The following is a 12,173-nucleotide window of genomic DNA, read 5'->3' as shown; positions in this document are numbered from 1 at the left end:
TTTCAATTAAAATAAAATTTTTTTTGGCTGGGCACAGTGGCTCACACCTGTAATCCCAGCACCTTGGGAGGCTGAGGTGGGTGATCATTTGAGGTCAGGAGTTCGAGACCAGCCTGGCTTATGTGGCAAAACCCTGCCTCTACCAAAAATACAAAAGTTAGCCGGGCATGGGGGTGGGCACCTATAATCCCAGCTACTCGGGAGACTGAGGCAGGAGAATCACTTGGACCTAGAAGGCAGAGGCTGCAGTGAGTCGAGATCATGCCACTACACTCCAGCCTGGGCAATAGAGTGAGACTCTGTCTCAAAAAAAAAAAAATTATTTTGTTCAGAGCTTCCAGTTATCATAATATCATAAGCCCTATTCAGTCTTAGAGATGGAGAGGTGGCCTGTGGCTAGGTCTGTGTGGACTGGGACCCAGGCTCTGCTGCTACAGTTGTGTGAGGCCCAACCTCTCTGGGCCGTGATATCTACCCGTGATGTGGGAACCATACCTGTGCACTCATGTGTAAGCTGTTGGAAATCGAATGAGGTAACATGTACTAGCAGGCTGTGTGGTACTGTCACAGGGAACAATGGGGAGGAGGGCACCCAACTGCCCCTGAAACCAGAAGGGGCTGCCGTCTACCCACCAGAAGTGAACATTCTAGGGAAGAGGAGGTGGTGTGGTGAGAAGGTGGAGAGCAGAGCCCCACAGATGAGTCCAAGTGGGTCAGGTGGGTTGGGTGGGTTGGATGGGTTGGAGCAGGTCTGCAGTCCTGGCCCAGCTCTCTGATCATGAATCCCACTCCCTCTCTGCTATGCTCCCTGCCCCCGTGTGTGGTGCTATCCCATCTCTGGAATAAGATCCCTCCTAATAAGGAGAGCAGTGGCGCTGGCACCAAAGGCCTAATGTGGCCCTAACACGCCCAGGGAGGAAGCATGTGTTTTGGAACTTGCCCAGTCCTTCCCCACGCCCAGACCTGTGATGAGTTTTCCTTGTCATTGGAGTAATCCCAGCAGAGTGTGCAGCACGCCCTTCCCTCTTCCCTGGTGTTCTCGGAAGTGCCTTTGGCTTACACACACACACCAGCCCCAGGTGGACAGGGAACAGAGGATCTGAGAGGCAAAGCAGCCCTGCTGGAGTTGCTGGGGTTCCCCAAGCTTCCTGATGATGACAGAAGTGAAAGGTCTCCCCATCCCCCTTCCTGGTGTCCCACCTGCCCAGACAGGCTGTATGCCTGGCAGCCGCGGGAGCCTCACCTTCCGGAGATCTCCTCCTTGGCAATACTCCATGGCCAGCAGGGGCAAGTCATTGGGCGCCAAGTTCTGCATCCCCTCAGGGACATCTCGGGCAGCCACCACATTGGGGTGGGTCAGCCTAGGAAGGAGGAAAACCAATGAGAGTAGAGCCAGACTCCTGCCCAGACCCATCCCTACCACCCCCATCAGGTCTCAGCAACAAAGGCCCAGGATAACCCAGGGCTTCGAAACAGAGGAAGACAGAGCCCAGGATGGGTGGCCAACTGCAATGCCCCGGTCAGTGGCATGCACCCAGCCCCACCCGCAGCACCAGAACTCAGACCCTGGGGGCGCACTGCGTGTAACTTCCATTTTCTGTGCGTGCTACATCCCAAGTCCTCATCGTGCTGCCAAACTGCTCCTTTGAGGACCTTCCAATCTCATGCCCTCCACATGGGGGGGATGTATCACACATGCAAGCAGGCAAACAAGGTGGTGCCTGCTCTTTTTGTTTTCGTATTTTTTTTCTTTTCTCTGTTTATTTTTCGGCAGGTTGATTCACCCACACACATCACCCCAAGGTGGACACACAGAGAGGGATCTGAGAAGGAACTCATGTAACCAGATGGAACTATGATGTAACCAAATGGCACTTCCTCTTTTTAAGAGGCTGGCAGAGGAGCCCCTGCTTGGTGTCCTCCTCGCTGGCTCTTTCAGAGCCCACCTCACTAGCTAGGGGGTCAGCAGCCACCAGGCAGATGTACAGCCCAGTCTCCACGCTAGAGGAATAAATGTCAGCGGCAGCATGACAGCAGAGAACGGTCACGTACCACCTTGGAACTGGAAATACAGGAAGAAAGAAGGCTTTTGTTTTTGCTGACAAAGGAAAAGTCACTGTGATAACTGTGTTAACTTATTTAATATAATGAAACTGATGAAAAGTCCCTGACAAGGCCCAGTGTGGACTTTAGCTGCTCTTCCTCTGGCGTCTTTAGAAGCAGCAGAGTCACCATGGAGACTGTCGGGCTGGCGTCCTAATGGAGGGGCAGAGATTTAAGACTCTCTTCTTTTTTTTTTTTTTTTTTTTAAAATTAGACGGAGTCTTGCTCTGTCGCCCAGGCTGGAGTGCAGTGGCGCGATCCTGGCTCACTGCAAGCTCTGCCTCCCAGGTTCACGTCATTCTCCTGCCTCAGCATCCCAATTAGCTGAGACTACAGGCACCCGCTACCAAGCCTGGCTAATTTTTGGTATTTTTAGTAGAGATGGGGTTTCATTGTGTTAGCCAGGATGGTCTCAATCTCCTGACCTCGTGATCCACCTGCCTCAGCCTCCCAAAGTGCTGGGATTACAGACGTGAGCCACCGCGCCCAGCAAGACTCTCCTTTCTAGACACACCAGGGGCTGCTGCTCCAGCTTTCCCTTGGGGTGCGCGAGGCCCTCACCTTCTCATGATCTGGATCTCCAGGCACCACCGCTCTCGGTTCCGGGGGCTGAGCTCCTGCCGGCACTGCTTGATGGCAATCTGCTCACCTGTTTCCTACAGAAACAGCACAGTGGGGACCAGCAGAGCGAGCTGCAGGCCAAATCCCACCCTGTCTGCTGCGTGGGAGGGATCTCCAGTCCTTAGGCGTCACCTGCAATCACCTCCTGGCGCTCCGAGGTCACATGTACACACCGATCGACAGCCACGTAGCACCTGCCCTTCGGGCTGTCTCCTTACCACCCCACCTCTCACCCAACCGCTCCAGCCTCATTTCTTTTTCTTTTTTTTGAGATAGAGCCTTGCTCTGTCGCCCAAGCTGAAGTACACTGGCACAATCTCAGCTCACTGCAACCTCCACTTCCCGTGTTCAAGTGATTTCTTGTGCCTCAGCCTCCTGAGTAGCTGGGATTATAGGCATGCGCAACCATGCCTGGCAAATTTTTGTATTTTTAGTAGACACAAGTTTCATCATGTTGGTGAGGCAGGTCTTGAACTCCTGACCTCAAGTGATCTGCCTGCCTCCCCCTCTCAATGTGCTGGGATTACAGACGTGAGCCACCGCACCCAGCCTCTCCCACCTCACTTCTATCCATCCAGAAACTACAGAGGCTTCAAGGCCCTGCTCCATTCCCAGCCCCACCATGAAACCTCTGCCGACCATTCCTGCCAAGAGAGGTTTCTCTGTCCGAACCTGGCTGCTGCTGTATTAGGCTGACCCATGGGACACTGCTAATTGACCACATTGACCTACAAAAATAGCACCTGCATGTGGTTCAACCTAATAGTGAACACCACGTTGAGTGTCTTCATTGTTTCATGTGAGTTTTGTCCTTTCAGAATGCAAGCATAATGTAGCATAATATAGCAGATGAAACACTGGCTAGTTCACATTCTAACTGTGCCATTTACTAGCTATGTGGCCTTGGGTAAACCACTTGGTCTGACTCAGTTTCTTCTGTAAAATGGGAATACTGACACCCATACTTCAAGGCTTGAAAACAAGCCTCTAGCAGGTATTGGTAACCCCACAGAGCAGGGAACCCAGGTCATCTGAGTACTCCTGTTTAAAATCCTGCAGAGATTGGCTCCCACCTGCATTTCCAGCCACTCTCCCATGACACTGCAGCCAGATGGCACCACCCACCCTGGCGCTTGGCCCTGCTCCTCTACACTTGCCAGTACAGGTGCATGGGCACCATGGTCTGCCCAGCTCAAGAGGGTCTCGCCCTCCACTATACTCCTGTAACAGCTAATTCCTTCAGTGCACATGCCAAAGAGTTACTTTCTGCAGAGTAATGGGCTGTTTTCTCTTCTCTTTGTCAAATTATAGACTTGTCCATCTTCATGGGCTTTAACCTCTACCCAGGTAACCAGCAGCATCCTCAACAGTGGCTCCTGCACCTGGCGAATCATGAACTGAGCCACTGGCTCCTGGCGGCCTCCCCTCTTCTCCCTGGTGCATGAGTGGGGACGCCGGAGACAGGCAGGCCCTGAGGCTGTGGCACAAGCAGCAGGGAGAGCAGCTCTGGCCTCAGGCACTCCAGCTGCCACAAGGGAGTCACCACTGCACCACTGTCACCTCTTTTGGCCATGGGGGGTCTCCAGGACAACTGCGGGGCAGCAGCTGCCCCGGGTAGCAGCTCCCAGAGCCCCAGCTTGAGAGCCAATCCTGCCACCGCTAAACAAGCTGACCTGCACCAACATCCTGCACCTCCTGTGTACCTACAGCACAAAACTCCCAACCCGCACACACACCTGGGCAAGAGCCGCGTCTGCAGCGTGGCACAGGGTACCCAACAGTAGGAGATTTCAGAACTGTACCAGACTCTACTGTGGCTCACTTGAAGGATGTCCTAGAGGCCCTGTTAGGCCAATTTCTGTTTTCTCAGTTTATGAAGATACAAACTTGATGGCTCTGTACCCCAGGTGGGACTGATGGTTATAAAAGGACAAGTTTGGCCCTTTTTGTATCTTGCCCTTTCGCCTTCACCCTGCCTTGATCTTGGAATTCCTAGCCTCTAGGACTATAAGAAATAAAATTGTTATAAATTACGCATTCTCAGTTACTCTGTGATAGCAGCACTGAGACACTGCTACAGACACTTGCCTCCAGTTAGGCGGAGTTTGCAGAGGAGCTTAGACGTGGGGAACACAGGGTTCCACAAACAGAGACTGATGGCCCCGCTGCAGTGTGAGTTGCCGTTGCCAAGAGCATCTATCCACCTCCATCCACCCTGCAACATTTCCATGGACAGTATTCCAAGCAATGGTTTAGCCAAAGAGACTAAAAGAGACTGTAACTCATGGTTCGCTACCTCAGAATGACTGAGACTAAACCAAGATACCAAAAAATCTGCAGCAACTTAACTTCAATACACAGAAGAGTGCACTTGTTTTCTATTGCTGCCATAACAAATTACCACAAACTTGGTGGCTTAAAATAATACACCTTATTTCCTTGCAGTTCTATCTGCTGAAGCCTGACGTGCGTCTGCCAGAGCTAGGATGTTGGTGGGGCTGTGCTCCATCCAGAGGCTCTAGGGGAGAGTCTGCTTCCCTGCTTTTCCCTCTGCATCTTCTAGAAGCGCCACTTTCTTCAGCTTGTGGCCCCTTAGTCCATCCTGGCGTCAGCCATGGCCCGCCATTTTCCTCACATGCATCAGCTGACACTGGCTCTGCTACCTCCCTCTCCCACATTTAAGAACCCTTGGGATTACACTGGGACCCCCAGGGAAGCCAGGTCAATCTCCCCATCTCAGGTCAGCTGATTAGGAAACCTAATTTCATCTGTAACCTTAATTTCCTTTTGCCATGCTGCCCCACCCAGTCATAGGTTCAGAGATTAGGATGCAGATTTCTTGGTGGGGTTGGGGGGGATTATTCTACCTACCACAAATGAAACAGGACAGATAATCAGATTCAAAAAGTAGATTAGATGACTCAGTTTATTAAGTGATTTTAGGTAATCTGTCTAGCTACAAATTGGAAAATTGCAGTCTTTTGCCCAACACAAACACTGGACCTGATACACAGCTATCACTTGGCCCAACCCAGAATCAGGAAGAGATTTTGATACTGAAGACTTGAAATTGGTCTTAAATATCCAAATGCAAACTAAAAAGACTGAACTCAGCAATGTGAACACTGAACAAGTCTTTAAATATCTGGGCATAGAGACCAAAACTAACTTTCTACTCACAGACAGCTCAGCTTCGCCCTAGAGTTGAGGCGAAATCCTAACTTCCTGGGCCTAGGAAGGTCTGCTGTAGCTACAGACACACTTAAACTTTTCCTAACACAGTGGCCTTCATCTGCCTCTAGGAAGTATTCTGAAATATTCCCAGTTTTTCCATGAGTAATGTTTCATTTGAAACAGAAATGCAAACAGAATTACTTTGTTATTAAAAACATACCTGCTCTAGAAAGCGAAATTCAATTAAAACAGCACAGAAGCAGGCTACGAACACCGGTTCTGAAACCCCGGGGTGTTTGTTCTTCGCTAGCAGTGGAATTCGAACAGATGTAAGGTAAGAAGGATGGCTTACTTTATTTTTCCTGGAATCTACTGAGTCTTAGCTTAGTTCTGTGGAAACCCAGACTAGGCCTGAGCCATGTCAGTACCCAACTTCTGGTACATGAACTCCTCGTGAAGGACAAAACTCAAAACTGCTTTGTGGCCGGGCGTGGTGGCTCATGCCTATAATCCCAGCACTTTGGGAGACCAAGGCAGGTAGATCACTAGAGCCAGGGGGGTTGAGACCAGCCTGGGCAACATGGCAAGACTCTGTCTCTACTAAAAATATTTTTAAAAACTAGCCAGGCATAGTCGTAGATGCCTGTAGTTCCAGCTACTTGGGAGGCCAAGGTGGGAGAATCTCCTGAGCCTGGGAAGTCAAGGCTGGACAATACAGTGAGACCTGCATTGAGCTGTGATTGCGCTGCTGCACTCCAGCCTGGGCTACTGGAGTGAGACCCTGTCTTGAAAAATAAACACACACAAAACAACAACAGAAAACTGGTCTGTATTTTGAGAAAAGGGAGAAAAGTTCCCCTGTATGTCCAGATTGAATGTAGTGATTATGAAGGTCCTCAGAGTTTGCAATTCCTTGCCTTTCATGCATGAAAACATAAAACTTGTGTATAAGCATGTGTGTCATAAGGTGTAAAAAAGGCGGAGGGGAAGCACATCCTCAGACCAAAAGGTGCCTGGCAGATGCGAGCTGAAGACCAGTCACAGAAGAAACAAAAGGGGCTGGCCCAGCTTCCTGAAGTTCACCTCTTTCAATGACTCAGGGGAAATTCACAGAGGCCAAAAGCTACGTTTAGACCCTTAGCACAGAAAGCCCAGTGTCCTGTTATCATGGCAAGCATCCAACCAGGCCACTGTGGACACGGGGACAATTAGTAACAACCGCCTCCTCCTTCTCAGACCCCACCCCCTGAGATGAGTGCTTCAGAAAGGAGGCACAAGGCTAGGGGCAGAGAGACTGGGCAGGAGGACCCACAGCTGGAAGACAAAAGGTCCGGGATCCAGCTGCAATTTCACCCGACTCAGCAGGTAGTCGACTGGACACACCCTGGGCCCCAGCATTGCCTGGTCTACGCTATGAGGGCCATAACTTCTTCACCCTACTCCCTATAGTGCAGACCCCCACTGGGCACAGTGGCCTCCCGCCTCACCCATGGGAGCTAGGCGCTCGGGCTCCGGAGACAAGCAGGTCCAGGTGTAACTCCCTCCCCCATCACATGGTAAAGGTGTGATAGGAGCCCATGGTATAAGCCCTGGGTCCTTATCCATAAGATGGGGATGGCTCCATCCGCTCCAGGGATGTCAGCTAAAATGAAACACAGCATCTGAACACAGGGAGCCGGGAATAAACGACCATAGCCTCACTTCCTTTTCTGGCCCTGTGGAGATGCTGCTCTGCCCACTTGAGTCGGCCTCTGTTTTCCTGCGAGGCCCTCGAAAGTCTACCTCCTTTCCAGATCCTGCTAAAGCTCCATTCACCCCAAGAAGCCTCCCTTCCCCAGCATTCAGGAGAGATCATGCGGACAGGGAACCCAGCTCGGCTGCCATATGCTGCCCTGGAGAAACAGTAGCCATTGTTATCCATGCAGTTGGGTGCTTAGATTTAGACTCACTTAATGCGTTCCTAAATGCTCCCTGGATCACTGTGATCAGAGAGTAAGCACACGAAGAGCAGGGCCCCTTTTTTCCTGCTATCCCCGACAGAGCTTGGGCCCAGGCTCTATAAATCCCTAGAGAAGTGACTGAATGGAGCAGAGGCTTTAAGGCTTCCAAGCACAGAGATAAGCTGGGGTGAGCTTTGTCTTGTCCCGTGAAGGGACGAGTTTAGGTCCATGCTGCTTCACAGAAGGGATTGTTAACATTCTGCCTTCTAACATCCAGTGCACACACTGCCTCCTCCACCCCAACAAGCATCCCGCAGGGCTCCAGGCAGCACTTCCTTGCCCTCCTCACAGCCAAGTGCACACAGAACATGACGATATCGCAAGGTACTCCGGGTCGCTTCCAGAAGGCAGCTGACCTACCTCCTGCCCAGCCATATTGGGGACCCAGCAATGAGGGATCAATATTGGAGAATCCCCATCATCCATGAGAAAAGTGGGGACCCACAGCCAAGATGCTGACAGAGCCAGGATCTGAACCCAGGTCTGTGTGACTGAGTCTTGTGTTCCCACCCCTAATCCCAAACCATGTTGCCACGTGGGGGCACTTGGTTACCTCCTCCTCCTCTTCCTTTAGTATTTAACCGAGGTCTCACTGAAAATGTCAGCCTGTCTAAACCGTACTGGGAAGTGGTTTGTGCTGACCCTGAGCTGGAGGTCTTAGCGAGTTCCAATACAGTGTGGAATGGTGAGGCCCACGCATGGCAGGAGAACCACAAGAACAGGGGAAGCAGGTTGGTGGGGCTTGCTTGTTAACTGCCCTCCCTCCCTGGGAAACACTCAGTGTGGGGTCCTTTGTCTAACAAGGAAGACTTATAAGTGTTTTGTTCTCCAAAGAAGTGTTTTTCAACCAAGCACAGTGGCTCATGCCTGAAATCCCAGCACTTTGGGAGGCCAAGGCAGGAGGACTGCTTGAGCCCAGGAGTTCGAGACCAGCCTGGGCAACATAGAAAGACCTCATCTCTACAAAAATAAAAAAAATTAGCCAGGCATGGGGTCTCATGCCTGTAGTCCCAGCTACTCAGGAGGCCAAAGTGGGAGGACTCCTTGAGCCTAGGAGTTCAAGGCTGCAGTGAGCCCTGATTGAGCCACTGCACTCCAGTCTGGGTGACAGAGGGAGACCCTGTCTCAAAAAACAAACAACAAAAAACCAATAAAGAAATGTTTTCCCCTTCCTGCTTCAAAGAGGTTCAGACTGTAGGGAACAAGGAAAGCCTAAGGAACACCGAGGCCCCACCCCGAGTCCCCACCACGGAGAGGCCACAGGCACAATGGAAAAACATGAGGTTGGGTTCTGAACAGACGCAGGTTCCAATCCTAGCCTCTTTGCTTGCAAGCTCAGCCTCTGTGGGTGAGTCACAGAGACTGTGCTTCAGTCTCCTCAACTACAAAATGGGAACAAAGACAACAGTACTTCCTTTTAGAGATGTGAGGGCTGGAGAGAAAGCACATAAATACGTAGTTTGATGCTGGCGCATAGCAGGTTCTCAGTAAATGATGCCTCTGATTATCAGGCCACTTCTCTGACTGAGGATACCCATGCTTAGGGGCTTTTTCATGTAATTTCTATTGTGATAACTAAAACATTCCCTCTTCTGCAGACAAGATACAGTGCATGGAGTGTCAGGAAAGTGCACACTTGTTATGTGGAGTAAAACCATGAGAGTTAGGAACCAACACCACCATAGCCCAGCTGCTTCTTTTAAGAGGCTGTGAACAGAGGGGTCCACAACAGAGAACACAAACGCTCACCTTCTGAACTTGGACAATGACCAAAGACCTCTCCTTAGCACCCAAAGCAGCCCTAGAGATTTCCCAAACTTAGGGAGAACCCATGGGGAAGGAAGGTAGAGAGCTTCCTGGCCTGGGCCGCTCACGGGTAGGCATCCACTGAGGACCTGCAGGTACTACGCTCCTCCTGCTCCCCTCCACCTCTACTCCACCACTAAGCCCTGTTGATTCCACCCCTTATAGTTCTCTCTCTTTTTTTTTTTTCTTAGACAGAGTTTCGCTCTTGTTGCCCAGGCTGGAGTGTAGTAGCACGATCTCGGCTCACTGCAACCTCCGCCTCCTGGGTTCAAGCAATTCTCCTGCCTCAGCCTCCTGAGTAGCTGGTATTACAGGCATGCGCCACCATGCCTGGCTAATTTTGTATTTTTAGTAGAGACAGGGTTTCTCTATGTTGGTTAGGCTGGTCTCGAACTCCCAACCTCAGGTGATCCGACTGCCTCTGCTCCCAAAGTGCTGGGATTACAGGCATAAGCCACTGCACCAGGTCTAAATATCGTTTAAGTCTGCCCACCCCTCCCCATCTCTCACCTGGATGACTCCAAAACATTCAGACCTGGTCTGCCTGCATCACTGGGACGGTGCCAGTGACACTGTAGTAGCAGCCACCGAGAGCTGGTTGTTAACTATTCAGGAATCTGGCCGGAGCGGGCTGTTAAACTGCTGGTGGCTTGAAGTCAGCCCTGGTGGGAGTAGCTACCCCATAAGAACTGCTGCGCACTATGGATCAGGGCATTTCTTCCCAGAGCTGATTTTTTCCTAACACACCGCCCACTGCTTGGGCCCTCCCAATCTGTTCCCATGGGCACAGCACCTCCCTCTAACATCGTTCCACAGCTCCTCCATAAAAACAAAACCTCTTCAGCTGAAACTGCCCAAAAAATACCACAGGGTCTGACTCACACAGTCCACCCTCAGCCACCCAGGCACTTGTACCCCATCCTCCCTTCGGGCCACACTGGCATTCGGTCCTGCCCATTTGCCACACCTGCCCTCCACAGGGGCCCTCAGGAGCCTCTCCCTTGGCCTGGAACTCTCCTCCCACCTTCTCTGCCAAGCTGACTTCTACTAAGACCTCAGTTCAAGTGCCACTTCCTTGGGGAACCTCCTCTGACACTGACTGATCCCACTCCAACGGAAGGTCTCAGTGCACTGGGTCCTTCTCCCAACTCACACTTTATAATACCTAGGAGCTTACATTTATAATTAGTTGACTAATGGCTCTTTCCCTTCTCCAAAGATGCGCTTTAATCACCACTGTACACATAATAGACATTAGATAAATATTTGTGGACTGGCAGAGTGGATGATTTGGGGCACCTAGCACATATACAACGTCAGGCACTTGCTACGGGAGAACTGAAGGAACTCCAAGGCCAGATCCAACCCTGGCTGACCAGGAATGCAGGGTCCTGACGACACTTACTCTCGTCAGACGGGAAGGGCGGCACAGGAGCCGGCCTGGAGGAACTCACTGGGAGAACCAGTTCCCACAGAACAAAGTCATCCCAAACAGGTTTGTGGAGGAGGTAGCCTAGAGTTCATCCTGGATGAACGTGGAGGAGAGGGAGGCCTGTCCGACGAGAGGGCTCAGCACCCGAACCAGGGGCAGCCACGGGGAGGAATGACAGAGAGGCAGGTGCAGACAGACTGCATGGGGTTCAGCCGGCAGGAGGAGGAAGCTGGCTTTTGGCTTTTTAAAAGTAAATAACAGGCCAGGCGCCTGTTAGTGGCTCATGCCTGTAATCCCAACACTTTGGGAGGCCAACATGGACAGATCACTTGAGGTCAAGAGTTTGAGAACAGCATGGCCAACATGGTGAAACCCCGTCTCTACTAAAAATACAAAAACTAGGCTGGACACAGTGGCTCATGCCTGTAATTCCAGCATTTTGGGAGGCTGAGGCGGGTGGATCGCCTGAGGTTGGGAGTTCAAGACCAGCCTGGACAGCATGGTGAAACCCCGTGTCTACTAAAAATATCAAAACTAGCCGGGCATGGTGGCAGGTGCCTGTAATCCCAACTACTTGGGAAGCTGAAGCAGGAAAATCGCTTGAACCCGGGAGGCGGAGGTTGCAGTGAGCCAAGATCGTGCCAACGCACTCCAGCCTGGGCAACAGTTTGTGACTCCGTCACACACACAAAAAAGAAAAATTAGCTGGGTGTAGCCGGGTGCGGTGGCTTATGCCTGTAATCCTAGCACTTTGGGAGGCCGAGGTGGGCAAATCGCTAGGTCACGAGATCGAGACCATCCTGGCTAACACAGTGAAACCCCATCTCTACCAAAAATACACAAAAAAGTAGCCGGGCATGGTGGCAGGCACCTATAGTCCCAGCTACTCGGGAGGCTGCGGCAGGAGAATGGCATGATCCCGGGAGATGGAGCTTGCAATGAGCCAAGATCACGCTACCGCACTCCAGCCTGGGTGATAGAGCAAGACTCCGTCTCAAAAAAAAAAAAAAAAAAAAAAAAAAAAAAAAATAGACAGG

The 12,173-nt window shown here is 51.3% G+C and overlaps 1 protein-coding gene across 6 annotated transcripts in view; it reads right to left on the bottom strand.

The window, feature by feature from the left end:
• IKBKB (inhibitor of nuclear factor kappa B kinase subunit beta) overlaps positions 1-12,173 on the bottom strand; it is a 58,234-nt gene that overhangs the window by 40,492 nt on the left and 5,569 nt on the right. For 3 of the 6 annotated variants that reach the window (XM_017889878.1, XM_017889876.1, XM_017889877.1), the window contains exons 3-4: positions 2,665-2,759; positions 1,244-1,361 (exon numbers count right to left, since the gene is read on the bottom strand). In XM_017889878.1, coding sequence (XP_017745367.1) covers positions 1,244-1,361; positions 2,665-2,759 — 213 coding nt within the window. The remainder of the gene's footprint in view (positions 1-1,243; positions 1,362-2,664; positions 2,760-12,173) is intronic. The other 3 variants (XM_017889882.1, XM_017889880.1, XM_017889881.1) reach the window with 1 other exon arrangement.

This window comes from Rhinopithecus bieti, unplaced genomic scaffold, assembly GCF_001698545.2.
Source record: "Rhinopithecus bieti isolate Rb0 unplaced genomic scaffold, ASM169854v2 scaffold_19901, whole genome shotgun sequence".
Taxonomy (NCBI): domain Eukaryota; kingdom Metazoa; phylum Chordata; class Mammalia; order Primates; family Cercopithecidae; genus Rhinopithecus; species Rhinopithecus bieti.
This window is presented reverse-complemented; position numbering and strand designations above follow the sequence as displayed.